Source organism: Oncorhynchus keta, chromosome 35, assembly GCF_023373465.1.
Source record: "Oncorhynchus keta strain PuntledgeMale-10-30-2019 chromosome 35, Oket_V2, whole genome shotgun sequence".
Lineage (NCBI taxonomy): Eukaryota > Metazoa > Chordata > Actinopteri > Salmoniformes > Salmonidae > Oncorhynchus > Oncorhynchus keta.
In genome coordinates this window covers 39,521,101-39,546,014 of record NC_068455.1, presented here as the reverse complement: position 1 = coordinate 39,546,014, position 24,914 = coordinate 39,521,101, and the positions used below count along the sequence as shown (strand labels likewise).

The window sequence follows — 24,914 nt, the reverse complement described above, 5'->3', positions numbered from 1 at the left end:
AACTTGTGAAGATGCTGGAGGAAACAGGTACAAAAGTATCTATATCCACAGTAAAACAAGTCCTATATCAACATAACCTGAAAGGCCGCTCAGCAGGAAGAAGCCACTGCTCCAAAACCGCCATAAAAAAGCCAGACTATGGTTTGCAACTGCACATGAGGACTAGGATCATACTTTCTGGAGAAATGTCCTCTGGTCTAATGAAACAAAAATAGAACTGTGTGGCCATAATGACCATCGTTATGTTTGGAGGAAAAAGGGGGAGGCTTGCAAGCCGAAGAACACCATCCCAACCGTGAAGCACGGGGGTGGCAGCATCATGTTGCCTTGAAAGACATGAAGTAGCTTTTCAGACCTTTTGCTTTTCAGACCTTTTGCCTCAGATTTGGCTTCGTTTGTCATGCTTCAGGTAGCAAGAAGCACATCTAGTGCCTTGATGATCGACGGTAAATGAGTTACCACTGGTCGGACCGCAGCAATATCCGCACTCCATAGTGTGACTGAAAGGCGGTTAAGACAGCAGCCAGCCTTTTCCTTGGGCTGGAACTGAACAGATTGTAAAGACGATTCACACAGCCAAAAAAGGTGGATACTTCTGGGCACGACTGAGCTGCATGTACACCCACAAGATTGAGAGTATGGGAGGTACAAGGTGAGTATGTGGATTATTTTTCCAGTACGTGTGCTTGAACTCCCTTCACTTCCCCTGACATATTTGCACCATTATCATAGCCTTGACCATGTCAGTCTGCTATGTCAATGACATGCCTTTCCAATTCACTTAAAATCCTTTCAGAAATTTCACTGCCTGTCTTTCTAGCAAAGTCTTTCAATTCAAGAAAACGTTCAATTATTTCCCCTTCACCTGCTCCCTGAACTTTATCTCTGTGTACATATCCCACCAATAATACATTTTGCTCAGTAAGGGAAATGTCTGGAGTTGCATCACATACAACCGAGTAATAGATTGCATCTTCCCTTTCACAAAGTATTGTTTTCAAAAACCCTTTGACCACATATTCCTATGAACTCATTTTGTCTCTCAGGGCTGAGGTAATGAGTCAGTCGTGCTCCATTCTTTTTGTCCCTGACTTTCTGTAAGTGCTCACGTAATAGCGGGTCATAATTTGACAACAGTTCTAGTAAGCCTAGGTAATGTCCATTATGCGCATCATCAAGACTGAGTGATTTCCCCCGGAATGGCAGATTCGTAGATGCTAAATACTCTGTCACATCCAAAATAATTTCTAGAAGTGCTCTGTTTTAATACATTTCTGCAGCTGACTGTCTTTACCTGTAGCTGTTGTTACGGTTTGCTGCAGATTTGTCCATTTCCAGAAACACTTCTTGTGAGACACACCATCCTCATGCTCTGGTAGTTTGTCATACATTCTCCGCCATTTTACTGATGATATCTTACAGCCATCCTTACTATTCAGAGAACTGGATGATGGTGAACTTTGCACATGAGAAAAAAGAACACATGGAATGCAATATAATGCCTTGATACTCTTACTATAAATAAGCCAGTCTCTCTGTGTCACGGTTTTCTAATGGTGAAGGAGAGTCGGACCAAACTGCAGCGTGTATATTGCGATCCATGTTTAATCACACAAGTAACACGAATCCAAAACACAAACTCTACAAAACAATAAACGTAGTGAAAACCGAAACAGCCTTAACTGGTGCAAACTAACACAGACTAAGGACATCAAGACACTCAGGACAATCACCCACAATACAACCAAAGAATATGGCTGCCTAAATATGGCTCCCAATCAGAGACAACGATAAACACCTGCCTCTGATTGAGAACCACTTCAGACAGCCATAGACTAACCTAGAACACCCCACTAAGCTACAATCCCACTAAGCTACACACCACATACAAAAACCCATGTCACACCCTGGCCTGACCAAATACATAAAGAAAAACACAAAATACTTCGACCAGGGCGTGACACTCTGCACCTTTTCTCTTCCGTTTGCTGACTTACTGTCAAATCAAATCAAAGTGTATATGTCACGTGCGCTGACCTTACAGTGAAATGCTTACTTACAGATATCTACATGTACATACTACCTCAATCAGCCTGACTAACAGGTGCCTGTATGTGGCCTCGCCACTGTATATAGCCTCGCTACTGTTATTTTTCACTGTCTTTTTACTGTTGTTTTTAGTTCTTTAGTAGTGTAAAAAGAGGGGGGGCACACAATGCAAATAGTCCGGGTAGCCATTTGATGACCTGTTCAGGAGTCTTATGGCTTGGGGGTAAAAACTGTTAAGAAGCCTTTTTGTCCTAGACTTGGCACTCCAGTACCGCTTATCATGCGGTATCAGAGAGAACAGTCTATGACTGGGGTGGCTGGGGTCTCTGCAAATTTTCAGGACCTTCCTCTGACACCGCCTGGTGTAGAGGTCCTGGATGGCAGGCAGCTTTGCCCCAGTGATGTACTGGGCTGTACGCACTACCCTCTGTAGTGCCTTGCAGTCGGAGGCCGAGCAATTGCCGTACCATGCAGTGATGCAACCGGTCAGGATGCTCTCGATGTTGCAGCTGTAGAACTTTTGAGGATCTGAGGACCCATGCCAAATCTTTTAGTTTCCTGAGGGGGAATAGGCTTTGTCGTGCCCTCTTCACAACTGTCTAGGTGTGTTTGGACCATTCTAGTTTGTTGGTGATGTGGACACCAAGGAACTTGAAGCTCTCAACCTGCTCCACTACAGCCCGGTTGACGAGAATGGGGTCGTGCTCGGTCCTCCTTTTCCTGTAGTCCACAATCATCTCCTTAGTCTTGGTTATGTTGAGGGATAGGTTGTTATTCTGGCACCACCCGGCCAGGTCTCTGACCTCCTCCCTATAGGCTGTCTCGTCATTGTTGGTGATCAGTTCTACCACTGTTGTGTCGTCTGCAAACTTAATGATGGTGTTGTAGTCGTGCCTGGCCATGCAGTCTTGGGTGAACAGGGAGTACAGGAGAGGGTTGGGGGACTCCAGTGTTGAGGATCTGGGGGCGGGCCGCCAGGAAGTCCAGGATCCAGTTGCAGAGGGAGGTGTTTAGTCCCAGGATCCTTAGCTTAGTGATGAGCTTTGAGGGTACCATGGTGCTGAACGCTGAGCTATAGTCAATGAATAGCATTCTCACGTAGGTGTTCCTTTTGTCCAGTTGGGAAAGGGAAGTGCGGAGTGCAATAGAGATTGCGTCATCTGTGAGATTGCATTGTCCTGTAAATAGTTGGGGAATGGCTGTCTTCTGAGTCTGGGGGCATGATTTTATACAGTTCTGTCTCCTCACCACACCTGTTGGCTAGTCTGCGAACAATAGCTTCTCTTTCATGGTCTTGTACTTTCTCTGGCCACAGTGCTGGATCATCTAAAACCTCATCTTCCTCACTTCGAATCTGTCCATACTCTTCCTTTCCCTTATTACTTGCTTATTACACTCCTTCACTGGTACTGCTGCTACTCTTTAAAACTTCTTAGGGCTGCAATCCCGTTAACGGGATGATATGACAACAGCCAGTGAAAGTGCAGGGCGCCAAATTCAAAATAACAGAAATATCATAATTAAAATTCCTCAAACATACATGTATCTCAAACCGTGTCATAAGGTAATCTTGCTGTTAATCCCACCACAGTGTCCGATTTCAAATAGGCTTTACAGCGAAAGCACCACAAACAATTATGTTAGGTCACCACCGAGCCAAAGAGAGGAGTCACAAAAAGCACAAATAAAGATCAAATGAATCACTAACCTTTGATGATCTTCATCAGATGACACTCATAGGACTTCATGTTACACAATACATGTGTGTTTTGTTTGATTAAGTTCATATTTATATAAAAAATCTGAGTTTACATTGGCACGTTACATTCACTAGTACACTAGTACCAAAAACATAGCCACATCGATTCAACAGAAATACTCATCATAAATGTAGATGATAATACAAGTTATACACATGGAATTATAGATATATCTCTCCTTAATGCAACCGCTGTGTCAAAAATCTGAGACGGCGCTCAGAAAAATAATAAAATTAGCCGCCATGTTGGAGTCAACAGAAACCAGAAATCACATTATAGATATTCCCTTACCTTTGATGATCTTCATCAAAATGCACTCTACGAGGAATCACAGTTCCACAATAAATGCTTGATTTTTTCAATAATGTCCATTATTTATGTCCAAGTAGCTATTTTTGTTAGCGCGTTAGGTACACATATCCAAACGCTCGTGCAGGTCGAGCATTACTTCGGACAAAAACTTCAAAAAGTTATATCACAGGTCGAAGAATCATTTAAAAATAAGTATAGGACCAATCATTAGGGTGTTGTTATCATAAATCTTCAATAAAGTTCCAACCGGAAAATTCCTTTGTGTCTAGAGGAGCAATGGAACGCAGGTCGATATCATGTGGAATGCACTTGATCAGGAAATGGCTCTCTGCCAGTAACCTGACTCATTCAGCTGTTATTCAGTCCCACAACACAGTAGAAGCCTCATTCAAGTTTCTAAAGACAGTGGACATCTAGTGGAAGCCCTAGGAAGTGCAACTTCATTCATATCCCACTGTGAATTCAATACGGCCTGGGTTGAAAATCGACTAACCTCAGAATTCTCACTTCCTGTTCTTCTCAGGTTTTTGCCTGCCATATGACTTCTGTTATACTCACAGACATCATTCAGAGTGTTTTCTATTCAATACTAATAATAAAATGCATATATTAGCAACTGAGACTGAGGAGCAGGCCGTTTACTCTGGGCACCTTTCATCCAAGCTTCTCAATACTGCCCCTGCAGCCATAAGAAGTTAACTTCTCTTCCTCTTCCCTGCTCTCCACTGCATCAGAGTCTGTCTGACAGCTTTCTGCTGAGATTCTGCCAACATGGGGCTCTCTGGGCACTAGGAAGTGAGTCAACAAAGGGAATTTTAGGTTTAATGTTCGCTCCTTCAAAAGGTTACGATTCTAAAAATCTACTACTGAAAGAAAACACTTTTGAATAGTATACATAACAAATAGAATACGCATTTAAGAGTGTCTAAGTCATCATGTGTCTAACTTTACAATAAAGAAATGGTCTAGTTATGCTGCTGCTGCTACAAAACAACTGCCTCACCTCCAAGGTCCGCTGTTCCAACTTCATGTAGTAGACACACGTTGGGATCTTTGTCTACAGCAGCAGCAGTAGTAGTAGTAGTAGTAGTAGTAGTATCCTCTACAGTATGGATGGGTACATGTTAGGTTTTAATTTTAGTCTAGCTAGCTAACAAATATCACGCAAATATTGGGGAATACAGTTGTAATCTCTAAATAACAGCTCATTTGTTAGCCATAGCTGGTAGTGGTAGCTCGTCATCATCATGTTAACAATTACTGCTCTGACCGAGCCAAGTGAGTCCATGGTAGGTAGCTAGCAAGCTATCGAGCTAGCTATATTGGCTAGCTAGGCTACTCAATTTTTTTTCTTGAAAAAAATGTAGTGAGTCATTTTTTCCCAGAATATGTCTGTATCTGGAAACCCAATTTCGTTTTTGAGGGGGACATAGTGGTTATCTCTCGTGAATTCTTAGGATACATGCCGGAGCAACTGTCAGATCAGGCGTATTTTTTTCCCTCCTCGTGGAGAATGGACCAAACCACGTGCATTAATGGGCCCTTGACTATGACAGAACGTTCTGAGTATCCTTGGGGATATCCTGGAACAAACATCCAGAGGACCAATGAAAAAGCGTTGTACTGAATGTCCTATAAAACATCCATGGGGACATCCCTGGGACAAACCGGGGAACCAGACAAAAACCTCCATGCGACCATGATACAACATCCTGACGACTTAGGCGACCATTTCGTGAAGTTACGGGGATGTCCTAAAGACACATTTTTGTCTTGCAGGGTATGTAGCCATGACAGAGTTGGAGTGAGTTTAAGCGGAAACACTCCACATCAGTAAGTGATTAAGAAGCACAGTTGCACAATACATTAGCTACTAGAGTACCACTACAGTTTATTATGCGTTGAGCATTAGGTAACATTGTCTGGCAGCGGCCACGTTATCTAAGGCTCAATTTATGAATAAACATTAGGAAGTGGAGGCAATGTTCCATTCACAGCCTTGAGCAGTAACAATGACGTTAGCAGCACAGAAGAGGCTACATGTACGGCACAGAAAACACACTGCTCGAAAATGATTAATTCAGCTTAATCACATGAAATGGTTTGCCCATTTTCTCCAGTAATCGAAGCCGATGAGCTTGAAAAACATAGATTTAATATCAGAGACAATTACCCAAAATAATAGGGAATGACTTGAAAAGGCAAATTATTCTCCAAAACTCTGATACTGGTAGGGGTGTGTGGGGAATGTAGTCATCAGAATAAGCAGGAGTGTGGAAATCAAATAGAGACGGTTTAAATTAGCATAACATGAGCTTGTTTAGTGTTAAGCATAGTTAACGCCTCGCATCTAGTCAACCCGTTAGCCACTTAGCATTGCTAATGCTCCTGCTGCAGCCAAAACAGTAGGACCAAGCCTCACAGCTACACAGCTCTGGTGGAGAACATAACGTTGTTCAGTTAGAATGTAATAGAAATGAACTAAAGTTTCAGGACACTATAGAATTCTGGAACACATTATCTTAAACAACATTAGCATTTTAGCTAAGGCACAAAAGACAGTTTACACTAAAGATGACAAAGACAATATTCAAGATAGTTGAATGTTAGAGTATATATGGTTGTAGCCGCAAACACTGGGGCATAAAATGGGGCATGAAATGTGGTTTAACCCATTTATGTTGCATAATATAGTGTTTTGTCAACAATTCAAATGACCTTATTTTTTAGTCCCAACATATGTTTTACTGACAGAAACTGCCTTCCTTTTTAATAATATATTTACATATTCCTACTCTACAAGGTCTCTACTAACATGAATGCTACAGAAGGATAGAACATACGTATTCTGCTGTTCCTAATAGTTTTAGCAAATTCATGAAATTGAAAGAAAAGTCAATATATTATCAGAAAACTGAAATCGTCTTCCATCTTTCGCCCCCAGAAATGTTCATTTCCATTTCTGGTTCCATCCACTTCTTTCATCTGAGCTACACTGTGTGTGGTAAGTCATTTTGTTTCATTGTATGTTTTCAGAACCAATCAATACTTTACCTCACAAGACTAGTTTAGATGCATGTGGCATTTACAACATTTAAATGCTTATTGTATGTAGAAGTGTCTAAATACACAAGCGTGGGCCTTAAAAAAAATCTGACCTCACTACTATGTATGATATGGGTAGAGTCGCAGATTGTTTAGCTGTTTGGAGTTTGTGTAGGGTTGTCTAGACAAGAGATACACTCCACAAGTTACTAAAAGATGTTAAGAATCTATTAAAAAGGGTGCTTTGATAGGGCTCTGGTCAAAATAAGTACACTATATAGGGAATATGGTGCCATTTAGGATGCTGGGTAGGAATCAGTGACACGTTCAGGGGATGCCATGGTGACATTACCAGTGGGTGCCAAGGTTATTACTCCCAACATGTTGACATAGTAAAGATCCCAGGAGGATGTGGAGCTACCACAGAACAGATCAACATTCAGCTTAATCACATGAAATGTTTTGCCCATTTTCTCCATTAGTCAAATTCGATGAGCTTGAAAAACATGTTATTTAATAGCAGAGACAATTACCCAAAATAATAGGGAATGATTCGTATTTTCTGGTAGGGAGTCTGAATTGCAAGGATTTAGCAGATTAAGAAGAATCCTGGCCCGGAGGGCATCGTGTTCTCCGGCTGAAAAGGAGGAATACGGAGAGCATCGTGTTCTCCGGCTGAAGGAGGAATACGGAGAGCATCGTGTTCTCCGCTGAAGGCCAGAAAAGGACAACTGGAGGTTGAGGTGAAGGTGACGAAAACTGCACAACAAATCCTCTAAATTAATGAACAAGCGAATGAATTAATGCATGAATACGTGCATGAATGAATTCATGGATGAATGGACACTATTTTGGCGCCATGTCCATTTTATAGTATTTATCACATAGCAGAAGAAAAACTATTAAGTACCAAGCCTACACACCTAACTTCTTACAGTAGAACAGCATATACTTGATCAGCTTACAGATGTCAACATAGGGGTCGACATACAAACTTTCTGTGTTACCACGCACTCTCTAAATATCCTGCAAATGCTATGTTTTCATTATCAAAGAGCCATTTAAATGTTTATCTCTAAAGGCTCTCCTTGGAGAAGGGGAAGAGGTCGAAAGGGCCCCATGGAAGGGAAATAACAAGGCCGAAGATGAGGAGGGAAAGGACAGCTGAAGGTTAAGGTGAAGGTGAGGGAAACTGCACAACATACAGTATCCTCTATGTTAATGAATGAATGAGGTGAATGAATTACACTAAATCAAAAAGGCTTTTTGACAGTGAAAACACAAAAGTGACACGACACCAAAACCCGTGTCCTTTTTGTCTCTACAGGCACTCTTTAAACAAGGGGATGAGGCTGAAAGGGCTCTCTTTAAACTGTGGAAGAAGGTGAATAGCCATTTATAGTCTGTCAACTTTTCCCAAATGTTCTACATTTGAACCGTTTGATGAATATTTCATTGTTTATTTGTATTTTTTTGTGCTGATTGATCTTTCTATAAATAATGGGCTCAATGTGTGACATCGGGATCAAAATGTCTAAATGGTTTGAAACTTTAAAAGATTTGCATGTAGTTCTACTTGTGTATTTAAGAGGGAGAAAAATGAATCCTGTATATGCAAATTGACCTATAACTCCAGCTATACAACACCATTGGTCTAGGACTACACAGCATGGGTTCATATAGACACTAGCAGGTCAAATTCATGGGCTTTCAGAGACTTTTTCAAGCACTTAATTGTAATATTCACGAGGGGGTGTGGTATATATGGACAACATACCACAAACCCCTGAGGTGCATTACTGTTATTATAAACTGGTAACCAACATAATTAGAGCAGCAAAAATACATGTTTTGTCATACCCGTGGTATACGATCTGATATGCCACGGCTGTCAGCCAAATCAGCATTCAGGGCTCGAACCACCCAGTTTATAAAAGGTTATAATTTATTTATTAGGCTCTATAATTGTACATATAGGGCCTAATACAGAACCCCCTCTACCCCCCAAAAATCATGCAAAAAGTGTCAAAGAAAAAGTAGGCCATGAGCATTTTAAGAATAATGCAGTTTAAGGCCTTGATATTCAATTGTTTTTATTATATTCTAAAATAAGTGAAAATATTGTGGACATTGCTTAAACTAAATAGATTGGATACATTGTTCTGTAGCCTATGTGGCTGACGTAGGCACACGTAATAAAGCCATGAATAGTTGTAGCATTCATCTCACCATCGCTGTTTTTATCATAAGAAAGTGTCCAAAAACCAGGTTCCTTTTTTAATGGAAGGAATTTGTATGGAAAGCCAAGGGGAAGTCAACATTAGACGTTGTCATCGCAAATAACCGCACGTGGTTTTAACACAACATAGTAGCTAGCGCAACACCCTTCAATAGAAGTGGTGGGAAACAAACAGTGCAATCACTGAGAATTTTAAGGGAGCAGGTCGAACTTATAAATTGGCTATAATAATAACAAGGACTTTTTAAGCACCACATTGAGGAAACGTCTGATTTTCAAGGTCGGCCTATTCCAGTACTTGAATTTCTGAGCTCCAAATTCAAAGTTAACGTAGGCTACTTCAAAGCCACTTGTGTTGTTTAAAAATGCAGTTGCAGGGTGCAAAATGTATTTGTCAACATATGAAAACAAGGAACTGCTCACTATAAAACTTTCTCTGCTAAATCTAACGAGGCCCTGCTGTAAAATCAAGCAGACAACAACAGACGATCAACACCAGTTCGCTAGGGATATTAGATCCAACGTGGATCCAGGTACAACGGTCTTCACTCTTAACAAATGAGACACAAAATATTCTGGACATTCCTCGCAAACACATTTGTCCCCCAGCACTTTGGCTGATGTTTCATTGCAAGCACAACAGCTGTTCGTCACTTGGCTGACATTCAGAAAATTCCTTCCTGGATCAGATGATGATGATGATGATGATGATGTATCCCGGCGTAGTTAAACAGCTGTATTATGCATACATTTTGAAGAGCCACGTTAATGACAGTATCGATTTAGGTTGGTAGTATCAAGGTAAGGTGACTCTTTCGGGTTAGAAGCATTTGATTTTTCAATCGCATTTATTATTTGGGATTTGTGTGACCATGAAAAACTGTTTTCAACCCATAACATTAGGAGACACTAAATGTTACACAGTTACACTGCAGTTCTAAGATGTCTATACAAAAAACTGTCCGACAGCTAGATCCAGAATTCTTACAGGGTTGAAGTTCAATGTCTAATTGAACTGATCAATGCTTAATATATGATATAATGAACGCAGCCATAAATGCAAGGACGGAAAAGTTATGTTTTTTGTCACACAATTTTGGACAAATCAAGACACCAACCACGATAAAGGGTTTTAAACATAGGTTTTAAATCAACTCGAGAATTGTATTGACTATAGCTATGTTCCCGCCTTATACCTTAAGAATCTAATGACATTCAAAAATATATATTATTATCAATGACTTATCAACAGCCCCCCTGATGTGATATGTTGGAGATTTGGTCATGAGATGCCTAGCTGCCAAAATGCCCTGCGTCTTTTGTGACTCCCACCAACACAGAAACAAACCAGCCCTGTGTAGTGTTCCAAACTTGCCACACCAGTTGCCAAATAACAAAAGCACCGTCTGGCTTTTTATTTTTTTTACACATTTACCCGAGAGCATCCGTACAGTAAGTATGCTAACAAATGACACAAAGAAAGATAAATAAAAGCGTGTTATCTCTGAGCAATCCGAAAACTGTCTCTGATGAAGGCAAGGCATCTGAAGCCGAAACGCGAGCCTGTCTGTGTGGACCCGTGAAAACACAGTGTTTGCATCAATGCAGACACAGAGCGCTCCCTTTTGGGATAGTCACATGTGGAAGTGTCCTGGGCTGAGGACAGCTTTTTTGGGATTATCAAGTGCGTCAGTCGACTGATTGATTCCCCTTTTTGTTCAAGCTGGGCTGAAGTGCGTTTAGGCTTTCAATGTATGAATTCCTCTGTGTGTTTAATGTCTGGTAGAGACTGAAACAGTGTAACCATGCAATACGGAGCAGTGTATCGTGGGTCACTCGATGACATTGCTACAACACACAGACCACCTTTATTCACTTTACACAACATGTCATTTCTGACATTCACACACCCACCTGTAAGGCTCCAGGGTGATGGTGCCATAGGCCAGTGCTCTGTCCCATTGGGCCAGGTTGATGCAGGCGTCCAGGGCTAAGTCGGTCACCCTGAGACGGTACACATTACCATCAGGGACTGCAGGGACAGCGCCACCCATTGGAGCCAGCAGAGAACTACACTCTTGTAAGAGCTCTTCCCAGTCTGGAGACGGAGTTAAGGGTACACCAGGAGGAGAGGGAGGAGAGGGAGAAAGAGAGAGGGAGGGAGAGGGAGAAAGAGAGAGCGGGAGGAGAGGGAGAAAGAGAGAGCGGGAGGAGAGGGAGAAAGAGAGAGAGGGAGGGAAGGGAGAAAGAGAGAGCGGGAGGAGAGGGAGAAAGAGAGAGCGGGAGGAGAGGAAGAAAGAGAGAGCAGGAGGAGAGGGAGAAAGAGAGAGCGGGAGGAGAGGGAGAAAGAGAGAGCGGGAGGGAGGGAGAAAGAGAGAGCGGGAGGAGAGGGAGAAAGAGAGAGCGGGAGGAGAGGGAGAAAGAGAGAGCGGGAGGAGAGGGAGAAAGAGAGAGCAGGAGGAGAGGGAGAAAGAGAGAGCAGGAGGAGAGGGAGAAAGAGAGAGCGGGAGGAGAGGGAGAAAGAGAGAGCAGGAGGAGAGGGAGAGAGAGAGGGAGGAGAGGGAGAAAGAGAGAGCATGAGGAGAGGGAGAAAGAGAGTGCGGGAGGAGAGGAAGAAAGAGAGAGAGGGAGGAGAGGAAGAAAGAGAGAGAGGGAGGAAAGGGAGAAAGAGAGAGCGGGAGGAGAAAGAGAGTGCGGGAGGAGAGGGAGAAAGAGAGCGGGAGGATTGGGAGAAAGAGAGAGCGGGAGGAGAGGGAGAAAGAGAGAGCGGGAGGAGAGGGAGAAAGAGAGAGCGGGAGGAGAAAGAGAGAGCGGGAGGGGAGGAGAAAGAGAGAGCGGGAGGAGAGGGAGAAAGAGAGAGCGGGAGGAGAGGGAGAAAGAGAGAGCTGGAGGAGAGGGAGAAAGAGAGAGCGGGAGGAGAGGGAGAAAGAGAGAGCGGGAGGAGAGGGAGAAAGAGAGAGCGGGAGGAGAGGGAGAAAGAGAGAGCGGGAGGAGAGGGAGAAAGAGAGAGAGGGAGGAAAGGGAGAAAGAGAGAGCGGGAGGAGAAAGAGAGTGCGGGAGGAGAGGGAGAAAGAGAGCGGGAGGATTGGGAGAAAGAGAGAGCTGGAGCAGAGGGAGAAAGAGAGAGCGGGAGGAGAGGGAGAAAGAGAGAGCGGGAGGAAAGGGAGAAAGAGAGAGCTGGAGGAGAGGGAGAAAGAGAGAGCGGGAGGAGAGGGAGAAAGAGAGAGCAGGAGGAGAGGGAGAAAGAGAGAGTAGGAGGGAGAAAGATAGAGTAGGAGGAGACGGAGAAAGAGGGAGTAGGAGGAGAGGGAGAAAGAGAGAGCAGGAGGAGAGGGAGAAAGAGAGAGTAGGAGGAGGGGAGAAAGAGAGGCGGAGAAAGAAAGAGAGCAGGAGGAGAGAAAGAGGAGAGAAGAGAGAAAGAGCATGAGGAGAGGGAGAAAGAGAGTGCGGGAGGAGAGGAAGAAAGAGAGAGAGGGAGGAAAGGGAGAAAGAGAGAGCGGGAGGAGAAAGAGAGTGGGGAGGAGAGGGAGAAAGAGAGCGGGAGGATTGGGAGAAAGAGAGAGCGGGAGGAGAGGGAGAAAGAGAGAGCGGGAGGAAAGGGAGAAAGAGAGAGCGGGAGGAGAGGGAGAAAGATCACTAGAGTGACAGAGATAATTGTGACTGGACTAAAATAGAGAGCATAAAATGGACAGATGAGATGTGGTGTGTGTGTGTGTAAGCGTCTGTGTGTGTGTGCGAGCGCATATTTGTTTAATCATACATTTTAACATTGTGACATATTGGTCATGGGTGATTCTTGTGTAAAGGATACCACCATGTCTCTGTAGGTTCTCCAACCTGGGGATGGCTTCTCTCAGGGGGGTCCAGGCCTCCTCCTCCCCACACAGCATCATAGGGTCCTGGCCACGGAGAGAGGAAGAGAGAGGGTCAGGGACCATATAGTTACAGTACATGCTATTAGCATCATGAGACAGTTAATGTTTGTATTTGTATTTATTAGGGATCCCCAGGGCAGCAGCTTGTCTTCCTGGGGTCCAAACACATTAAAACACTTACATTACATATAAAACTGAAGATAAAACAGTACATCATAAAACATTATTACACCACTACATCTCCACAATACAAAACGTATAATACAACCATACAACAATATTACAATGTATGCGTGTGTCTGTACTTGTGTGTCTCTTCACAGTCCCCGCTGTTCCATAAGGTGTAATTTCTACCTGTTTTTTTCAGTCTGATTCTACTGTTGCATCAGTTACCTGATGTGGAATATAGTTCCATGTAGTCATGGCTCTATGTAGTACTGTGCGCCTCCTATTCTGGACTTGGGGATTGTGAAGAGACTGCTGGTGGCATTTCTTGTGGGGTATGCATGGGTGTACAATGCTGTGGGTTATTAGTTTACACAGACAGCTCGTTACATTCAGCTTGTCAACACTTCCAAAAATAAGCAGTGATGACACTCTCTCTTCCACTTTGAGCCATGAGAGATTGAAACGCATATCATTAATGTTAGCTCTCCGTGTACTTTTAAGGGCCCTGTTCTGAACCAACTGCAATATTCATAAGTCCTTCTTTGTGGCACCTGACCACACTATTGAACAGTAGTCAAGGTGCGACAAAACTAGGCCTGTAGGACCTGCCTTGTTGATAGTGTTGTTTAGATAGCAGAGCAGTTCTACCCATCAACATGTTTTGACCATGACAGTTTACAATCCATTGGTGGTTTAGTCACCTCAACTTGCTCAATGTCCACATTATTCATTACGAGATGTAGTTGAGGTTTAGGGTTTAGTGAATGATTTGTCCCAAATACAATGCTTTTAGTTTTAGAAATATTTAGGACTAACTTATTCCTTGCCACCATACTGAAACTACCTGCAGCTCTTTGTTAAGTGTTGTAGTCATGTCAGTTGCTGTAGTAGCTGTGTATAGTGTTGAGTCATCCGCATACATAGACACACTGGCTTTACTCAAAACCAGTGGCAAGTCGTTAGTAAAGATTGAAAAAAGTAAGGGGCCTAAACAGCTACCCTGGGGAATTCTGATTCTACCTGGACTTTGTTGGAAATGCTTCCATTAAAGAACACCCTCTGTTTTCTGTTATCTTTACTCTTTATCTTCAATATATCATGGGATATAAAGCCATAACACATACGTTTTTCCAGCAGCAGTTTTTCCAGCAGCAGACTATGATCAAAAGCCGCAAGTCTAACAAAACACCCATTCTTAAATCAATTTCTCTCAATCATTAGTCATTTGTGTAAGTGCTGTGCTTGTTGAATGTCCTTCCCTATAAGCATGCTGAAATCAGTCTGTTGATCATTTGTTTACTGTAAAATAGCATTGTATCTGGTCAAACACATTTTTTCCCAGAAGTTTACTAATGGTTGTTACCAGGCTGATTGGTTTGCTATTTGAGCCAGTAAAGGGGGCTTTACTATTCTTGGGTATCGGAATGACTTTTTCTTCCTTCCAGTCTTATAAACATAAACATGATCAAAACACTATCGTTGTGGTACTCAGCGTGCTTCTTCAGAACTTTCGGCTATATATAATCTATTACTATAAACTATTTACTACTATTGAAGAATGTCCAGATAGCAGTCCCCTGTGGCACTCAAGGTTGACAGACTTAGTAACATTTTTATTTTTATGTGGTCAAATGGGTCTTGAAGGACAACTGAAAATGGAAAATGCAAAACAACTCTGCAAACAATTGTGGACTAATGGAAAACCCTGGCTGTATGTTAACTTGGAGCCCATGTTTGGCTGAGAGCTCACGGCAGCTTGTCATCACCACCATACACTGCAGGCAGAACGCATCTTCGCTTATTTCTCTCCATCTTCCCTGTCTCTCTCTCCCTCTATCCTTCCCCCTCTCTACTTCTTTCTCAAACCCGAGACTGTCAGCAAGGTGTCAAAGAACCAGAACCACAATACTGACTGACTATCTGTGGTCACGGTGAACCCAAGCAATCTGTGTGTGTGGGTGTGTGTGGTGTGTTTAAAGCTGCTCTTGGCCTGCTAGTGTAAAGAGGACAATAACAGACACTGACAGCCACAGTCAGAACCGGACACCGTGGAGCTGCTTCATATTAAATGATCATCTGAGTTTTAGAGCTCTTTCCATGGTGTGGGGGTGACTCCCTACGTTATGGGGCTGATGGCTGAGGCAGACTAACACTACAGTCTCAGTTGGAGCAAATATTGAGAAGGTTTTGGTATTTGGGAATGGGGCACTGGCGGTCATGAAATGTTCAGCACCTCCAGGTCTCCACGCATACAAGCCGCTGACATACATTTTTTTAATTTTAAGTTTGATAATAACCAGGATTTATCCAGGAAATCCAGGATTTATTTTAGGCAGGTCTAAATAAATATTATGATTTGAAGAAAATGTATTTCAGAAGAACAGAATATGAGTTGGCCTACTGTATGGCTATGTTGAGTGTAAAAGTGACCATTTGAAACAGGTCCTACACTAGATTTAAAGTCATTTGGCAAGTTGTGAATAATACACACCTTAGAATGCCTTAGAAATCAAAACATACATGGGCTGCATGATGCCACTATAGGCTACTGATGATTTGACAAAGGCACAACAAAATCTGGAACTAGGTTCCTCCATTTTCTTTACTAATATGTAACATTGGTTTAGATTTAGATAGGGCCATTGTCAAATGGGCAGGAACAGAAGCATGGGAAAAAATATACACGTTATCTGTATGCACTCCTATAGGCCACTTCCCACTGGTTCATTTCCTACTTACGTAGGCTACTCAGGTTATTTCACTCCATGCGTCAACCACTGTTTGAGGAGCATGCAACCTCTAGCTGTGCAACCTTGCGCCCAAACTCTGTATGCCATGGGCTCTCCAACCCTGTTCCTGCAGATACCCAGTGCTTAATTATTGGGAAACCAAGTGAAATCTGTTCGAGAACATCACAATGAAACATATTTCATTAAACTGTTGACAGCCCCTCTGCGCGCTTGAGAAAGGAATGTAGGGGAGGGGAGGAGACGGAAACGCACAGGGGTGAGATATTCTGTAGATAAAAGGTCAATATAGTATGTCGGCCTATGAATTATGACAACCAAATACAAATTCACTATACTTGTAGGCTAAATCTGAATTGGTTTAATTTAGGCTAGAGCAATTATGTACCCAAGACATGAAATCTGTATATATTTTTTTATGTCTTTCAGCTGTGTGTAATATGCGGTAGGCTATAACAGATATAACAGCACAATCATTAATTTAATTCAGGTTCTTTCGGTTTTGGGTTCATATATAGGCTTATGTTTATGCATAAGCCCTAATATGCATATGGCTGTTTTGAATTATTCATCAACTTAGAAAGCGCTGCCCATTTCGCTGTGTTAAGGCTTTGAAACAGCATCCTCAATGACACGTTTTCCACTCAGTTTTCAAACTTTCTTCTTTCTTCCAATTGCTCCATCATAGTGAGGTGAGTTTTAAAAACGCAAACCGTTTTGATGATTTCCTTTGCATTCATAGAGGGACAATAGAGCCCTGACACCTGATAACCGCTAGCGAGTTTTGTACTACTAACACATGTCAGGAGTGCATGAGACAGGATCAGCTTTACTCAATGGTCATGTAGAATTTTACTGCGGTCCTGACTCATGACTGCCAGGGTCGCGGTACTATGGTCGCAACTGCCCTGCATGGGACTCATTTTACTGAAATAATGATGTATTGTAAAAAGATTACCTAATTAGAGCCTGGCTGCAAACACACAAGAGAGAGAAGGTAGTGCTGGGTACCTGCTAGCATACACTGAACAGTTAACAGACATACACACACACACACACAGAGAGAAGATAACAGAGGCGACAGCTAAAATCCCCAGGCCTGCGTCCCTGTTTTTGAACTGACATCGATGCGTGTCAGCTTTGCAATATTCATCACCCAGTGCTGTGTGTCTCTTCTGAAAGTGTCATAGACGAATGCGGAAAGAGAGGGAGCTGCCAGAATGATCTTGTTCCTTTGTCTAGTTTGACAGACAGAAACAACACAACTCATATGTGCGTTGATCCTCTGACTAGTGAACCTTAACCCCAATGTGATATATATCACAGAGACCGGTGTTAAACCTAGGGCTGTTGGGGTGACCATATTACTGCCACACAGGCAGTCATGACCACAGTATATGTGTAGTGTCCCAGGAAATGTCCTTTTAAGTACTCTGGACTTTGGTAGTACCCAACTTGCCATCTGGTCCTAATGGCCTGGTACTCTGGGCTCTATTGTCCCTCTAACCACTCTGACATGAATGCAAATACAACAACAATCACATCGAACACTTATTAGTTGAACAGCAGGTTGAAACAGTGGAAAACATGGCTGCTGTAGATGTTGTTGTTTCAAAGGCTGCTCACTTTTAACACTCATCCGAGCCATTTCATATGGGCCCTCGCTCCATAATGGGAAAAATATCCTTTCCATTTTATTCAGCTTAGTTCAATTATATTCTTCTTACCATAAAAATCTATAATATAAAATAATGACACGGGACTTGTAAGCATATCTTGTCAGCTTAATGAACTATGGAGAATAGCCAGATAACATACTCCTATTCTGATTTATTGTGATGGTGTATATTAAATTGATTTATTAGACTTAAAAAAAAAATGTAGATGTACCAAAGGCGTGCGTCAGTCGTTTGTTCGGAGGCCTGGCGATGCTCAACATGTTGATGTTAATTAACGGTCAGACCGGCGGTCTTTTGCATGACAATAACCGGCTGACAAAATGTCATGACCGCCACAGCCCTAGCCACACCGAATGAACTACTGACCATGGAAAGACAGAGGGAGGGAGAGAAAGAAAGAGAGAGAGTGATAGGGAAGAGAGACAAGTAGGGAGAAGGAGCCAGGGATGGAGAGAGGCGAGAGAAAGTGAGGGAGACGGGACGAGAGGAGGGGAGAAAGAGTGAAAGGATGCCAGTGATGCCAGTGATTGTCATTCTCTCAGGGAAGAACAATGGAAGTTGCTGATAATGATGTCTGCAGTGTGTGCGTGCGTTTGTGTGTGTGTGTGTGTGTGTGTGCGCGAGTGTGTGTGTGTGCGCGAGTGTGTGTGTGTGGTTTGCAGCCTGTCAGTGGGATTGGCGACATGAGAATGTGATCCGAGACAACACGTATGTTTCTCTACTGCTTTGGTCAGTGTGTGTGTATGTATGTGTGTGACAGGCTTTGGGGACAGATTACATTGGTGTTGACTCAGAAGAAATCCCATCATGCCTTGTGTCTTGAATGTTGTTAATTGCAGTGTCTGCCAAGTGGCAGCTTCTGAAGCCAAACATTATGCAAATCAAGGCTTTTAAGGTGTGCGTGTGTGTGTGTGTGTGTGTGTGTGTGTGTGTGTGTGTGTGTGTGTGTGTGTGTGTGTGTGTGTGTGTGTGTGTAGATGAATTATAGTGGGGCGTTGTTTTTTCTGTGCCTCCTACAATAAATCTGTGTGTGACAGCACTGTTGGCTACTGTTAGTGTTTCTCTGTGCAGGTGAACAATAGCTCACAAAGAGATCTGCCTGCAAGCCTTAGGCATCACATCACCACACACACACTCACGCTCGCACACACACACACACTACAAAGACTGAGGAAGACAATACGAGTCAATCTCAAAAGCCAACTTTCCAGTAGATTGAAAAGCTTTTTCTGATAGAAAAATGGGGAGAGGTTGAGAGATAGAAAGAACAAGAGAGAGATCAAGAGAGAAGGGGAGGGGAGGGGGGGGGTAGAGAAGAAATGAGCGAGAGAAACAACTTGAGCAAATGAAATCACTATCCATCAACGAATACCCTGGAGATGCGTGTTCTTCTGATCCCTCACACCAGCTTCTACCAAGAGGACTGGCTGTAAATGCACTGTCTGGTGTTGCTGGTTCAAGCCCTGCTACAGCTGCTCCACTTCAATAGCTACACTGAGATAGATGATGAGATGGGTGGTCCTGTGTATGATTCAACGGGGCTCATTATAGAAAACACTGTTCAATCTTCTCCCCCCTGCCTTCTTCCTGTCCTCTTTCGCTCTCTCCATCTCCTCACTTCCATCGTTTTAATACCTCGACTCCATTGCACATCCCAGCCTAGTCTCCGTGGCCTGGAGATGGCCTTGGAGCATGAAATTATACTTCTTAATTACAGCCTTTCACGGGTGGTGGGAGCGTGAGTGTGTGTGTGTGTGTGTGTGTGTGTGTGTGTGTGTGTGTGTGTGTGTGATCAAATCAAATCAAATTGTATTGGTCACATACACATGGTTAGCAGATGTTAATGCGAGTGTAGCGAAATGCTTGTGCTTCTAGTTCCGACCATGCAGTGATATATAACAAGTAAAATAACAATTTCACAACAACTACCTTTTACACACAAGTGTAAAGGAATGAATAAGAATATTACATATAAATATATGGATGAGCGATGGCCAAACGGCATAGGCAAGATGCAGTAGATGGTATAGAGTACAGTATATACATATGAGATGCGTAATGTAGGGTATGTAAACATTATATAAAGTGGCATTGTTTAAAGTGACTAGTGATACATTTATTACATCCAATTTTTAATTATTAAAGTGGCTAGAGATTAGAGTCAGTATGTTGGCAGCAGCCACTCAATGTTAGTGATGGCTGTTTAACAGTCTGATGGCCTTGAGATAGAAGCTGTTTTTCAGTCTCTTGGTCCCAGCTTTGATGCACCTGTTCTGACCTCACCTTCTGGATGATAGAGGGGTGAACAGGCAGTGGCTCGGGTGGTTGTTGTCCTTGACGATCGTTTTGGCCTTCCTGTGACATCGGGTGGTTTAGGTGTCCTGGAGGGCAGGTAGTTTGTCCCCAGGCTGTTGCACCTTCTTTACCACACTGTCTGTGTGGGTGGACCATTTCAGTTTGTCCGTCGAGGAAGTTCAAACTTTCCACCTTCTCCACTACTGTCCCGTTGATGTGGATAGTGGGGTGCTCCCTCTGCTGTTTCCTGAAGTCCACGATCATCTCCTTTGTTTTGTTGACGTTGAGTGTGAGGCTATTTTCCTGACACCACACTCAGAGGGCCCTCACCTCCTCCCTGTAGGCCGTCTCGTCGTTGTTGGTAATCAAGCCTACCACTGTAGTGTCATCTGCAAACTTGATGATTGAGTTGGAGGTGTGCATGGCCACGCAGTCATGGGTGAACAGGGAGTACAGGAGAGGGCTGAGAACGCACCCTTGTGGGGCCCCAGTGTTGAGGATCAGCGGGGTGGAGATGTTGTTTCCTACCCTCACCACCTTGGGGCGTCCTGTTAGAAAGTCCAGGACCCAGTTGCTAAAGGGCGGGGTCGAGACCCAGGGCCTCGAGCTTAATGACGAGTTTGGAGGGAACTATAGTGTTAAATGCTGAGCTGTAGTCGAAGAAGAGCATTCTTACATAGGTATTACTCTTGTCCAGATGGGATAGGGCAGTGTGCAGGTGATATGATCCTTGACTAGTCTCTCAAAGCACTTCATGATGACGGAAGTGAGTGCCACGGGGCGGTAGTCGTTTAGCTCAGTTACCTTAGCTTTCTTGGGAACAGGAACAAGTGTGGCCCTCTTGAAGCATTTGGGATAGGGATTGATTGAATATGTCTGTAAACACACCAGCCAGCTGGTAGGCGCATGCTCTGAGGATGCGGCTGGGGATGCCGTCTGGGCCTGCAGCCTTGCGAGGGTTAACACGTTTAAATGTTTTACTCATGTTGGCTGCGGTGAAGTAGAGCCCGCAGGTTTTGGTAGCGGGCCATGTCAGTGGCACTGTATTGTCCTCAAAGCGAGCAAAGAAGTTGCTTAGTTTGTCTGGGAGCAAGACGTCGTGGTCCACGACGGGGCTGGATTTAATTTTGTAGTCAGTGATTAACTGTAGACCCTGTCACATACCTGTCGTGTCTGAGCCATTGAACTGCGGAGGGAATAGCTACACTGTTTGTATTCGGTCATGTTTCCGGTCGCCTTGTTCTGATTAAAAGCAGTGGTTGGCTCTTTCAGTTTTGCGCGAATGCTTTCATAAATCCATGGTTTCTGGTTGGGGAAGGTTTTAATAGATGCCGTGAATACAACATCACCGATGCACTTGCTAGTAAACTCGCTCACCGAATCAGTGTAAACATCAATGTTGTTGTTCGACACTATCCGGAACATATCCCAGTCCACGTGATCGAAGAAATCTTGAAGCGTGTAATCACTTTGGTCGGACCAGTGTTGTACAGACCTGAGCCCAGATGTTTCCTGTTTTAGTTTCTGTCTATAGGCTGGGAGCAACAAAATGGAGTCGTGGTCAGATTTGCCGAAAGGAGGGCGAGGGAGGGATTTGTATGCGTTGCGGAAGTTAGAGTAACAATGGTCCAGAATTTTTCCAGCCCGTGTCGCGCATTCGATATGCTAATCAAATTTAGGGAGCCTTGTTTTCAGATTAGCCTTGTTAAAATCCCCAGCTACAATAAATGCAGCCTCAGGATATGTGGTTTCCAGTTCACATAGGTCAGAGAGGAAGAAATGACTACTTCTCTATGTCTTGCTGCTCCTTGGAGTGAGAATGGTATTTTTCTTCTGAAAAGAAATGACTTTATGTTCACATTCACACAAACACTTTATTATGCTGATAAAGTGAATGTGTTAATTACAGAGCAGAAAGCTGAACAGGCCGTGAAATTACAACTGACATACTGTTGATACTAGATCATTATCTGTTTATGAGAGAGCTGTGTGTGTGTGTGTGTGTGTGTGTGTGTGTGTGTGTGTGTGTGTGTGTGTGTGTGTGTGTGTGTGTGTGTGTGTGTGTGTGTGTGTGTGTGTGTGTGTGTGTGTGTGTGTGTGTGTGTGTGTGTGTGTGTGTGTGCGCTCATGAGGGTACGTGTGAGAGAGAGAGAGCTGCATAAATGTCAGGTTAATCACATGTTCATTAATAGCAGAGTGAAAATTGAAAGCAGCCAATCTAAAACGTCTAGAGAGCACTGACTCTGTGTCATAAGAAGCTGGTTCAAGTCCACAGCATGCCTCAGAGCTGACAGGTGGAGGGCAGAGGGGGAGAAGGGGGGGGTGGGGTGGAGAGTGATGGTGGACGACTGACAGCCTGACAGATAAGGAGAGAGAGAAAGGGAGAATAAGACGGATGGAGATCGGTATTGAAGTAGAAAGTGGTGGATGTATTATTTTTCCTCTTCCCCTGATAAGGACGGGGAACTTAGAGACAGGTGGAGGGAGAGAGGGCGAGAAGAGGCAGAGCATGAAAGAGAGGGCGAGGAGAGTGGGGAAATAAGAAGGGACGACAGAGTGAGAGGAGGAGACGAGAAAGCCGCAGGAACACAGACACACGGCAGGCTTCAGTGGTCACACCGAGACCATGCTGACACAGTGAACAGCGAGTGTGTTTGTGTGTGTGGCTGTAGTCTTACCATGTCTGCAGTGGTGCATCGTTGACACTGGCAGGTGAAATGGTACTGCTCCTCTAGCTGAGTCTGTCTGTCTCTGGTAGGAGCCAACGAACCAATGTAACTAATAGTCAACTAGGTAGAGGTAGAGAGAGAGAGGTAGAGAGAGGTAAGAGAGAGAGAGGTAGAGAGAAAGAGGTAGAGAGAAAGAGGTAGAGAGAGAGGTAGAGAGAGAGAGGTAGAGAGAAAGAGGTAGAGAGAGAGGGAGAGAGAGAGAGAGAGAGAGAGAGAGGTAGAGGTAGAGAGAGAGAGGTAGAGGTAGAGAGAGAGAGAGAGAGAGAGAGAGAGAGAGAGTAGAGGTAGAGAGAGAGGAGGTAGAGGTAGAGAGAGAGAGAGAGTAGAGGTAGAGAGAGAGAGAGAGGTAGAGGTAGAGGAGAGAGAGAGAGAGAGAGAGAGAGAGAGAGAGAGAGAGAGAGAGAGAGAGAGGTAGAGGTAGAGAGAGAGAGGTAGAGGTAGAGAGAGAGAGAGAGAGAGAGAGGTAGAGGTAGAGAGAGAGAGGTAGAGGTAGAGAGAGAGAGGTAGAGAGAGAGAGAGAGAGATATCACCGTTTTTTTTATTTGCATCCTGCCTCAAGTCGACCAAAATCACACACCGTACCTCCTCAGCAGGTCGCATGTCTCTGGCGGCTCGGAGGTGGAGTGTTTCCCCCTCAAACATCATCATACAGCTGGGCCTGCAGTCATGGTTCAGCAACGACATACTGGGGAGGGAGAGAGGAGGTTAGCGCGTGTGTGACAGAGACCAAGAGATTGAGAAAGAGAGATTGAAGTGATGTCATTGACACACTCTTCACATTGTTGGTTATTCTCACACTCAGACACAAAGTCTTACAGGGCCGTTTAGCACTGTGTGTGTGTGTGTGTGTGTGTGTGTGTGTGTGTGTGTGTGTGTGTGTGTGGTGTGTGGTGTGTGTGTGTGTGTGTGTGTGTGTGTGTGTGTGTGTGTGTGTGTGTGTGTGTGTGTGTGTGTGTGTGAACCGGTTACATTGAGCATCAGTAATACTGTAGATAGGTTGGTTGTGTAGCAGGACTGGTTTACATGCAGATATGATCTTTAAGTAATGCCACACAATCTCCCGTCCCCTCCTCTCCTCATCCCTCCCGTCCTCTCCTCTCTCCTCTCTCCTCTCTTCGAGATGTTCTCATGGTTACTGTTCAGAGAAACTGGAACAAAGAGTTTTGAAAGTCACCCAAATAGCCTGCACCCCACACACACACCCAATCACACCACGGTGATGTAACAAGAAATGACAAGGTGACAATGAAGTGACAGACAGCGATGAGGCGTGAGTGTGTCACGATGATCCATTTTGACTGGTCTGTGTCATTGCTCCTCAACCCCATCGCAGAGGTCCACCAGACAGCGCACACATTTTGTTCAAGCCCTGCACGAACACACTGATGACCTCATCACAAAGCCCTTGATTAGCTGGATCAGTGTTTCGACTGTCAGGTGGTCCCCTAGTTGAAGGTTTGGGTAGCACTTCCAATGCCTTCCTCTCTGCGTCTGGCCAGTGTTGACATTAGGCATCCGTGTTTACGTCTAAACAACACTTGGATGCTCTTACGTCTCTGTTTGGTCTTTTGTGAATCTATACACTCACACACTAATGCAGGCACACAAGTACACAAGTACACACACACACACACACACACACACACACACACACACACACACACACACACACACACACACACACACACACACACACACACACACACACACACACACACACACACACACACACACACACACACCTAATGATAGGGTGTGTGTATCATTACACCTCTCCTAAAACATCCATTACCAACCGACCAGGACTGTGGGAAATGTAATGGTCTGTGTTTCTATACCTGTGTTGATCTGTTCAGTGGTACTAACTCCACCTCCTCCTGGGTTCATTACACATAGTGTAGAGGCTCTCCCGCGGTGTTTCTAATGTTTCTGCTAACCCTTTCTAACCACGAACCTAATCATTTACACCAACCATTCAGTATATTATAATCAAAACATGGACTTTCTTTCTTTAAA

At 43.9% G+C, this 24,914-nt stretch overlaps 1 protein-coding gene across 1 annotated transcript in view; it reads right to left on the bottom strand.

Moving 5' to 3' along the window:
• Window positions 1–24,914, bottom strand: part of smyd3 (SET and MYND domain containing 3) — a 243,372-nt gene that overhangs the window by 28,176 nt on the left and 190,282 nt on the right. The window contains exons 7-10 of the mRNA XM_052496989.1: window positions 23,481–23,583; window positions 22,848–22,958; window positions 13,217–13,304; window positions 11,320–11,503 (exon numbers count right to left, since the gene is read on the bottom strand). Coding sequence (XP_052352949.1) covers window positions 11,320–11,503; window positions 13,217–13,304; window positions 22,848–22,958; window positions 23,481–23,583 — 486 coding nt within the window. The remainder of the gene's footprint in view (window positions 1–11,319; window positions 11,504–13,216; window positions 13,305–22,847; window positions 22,959–23,480; window positions 23,584–24,914) is intronic.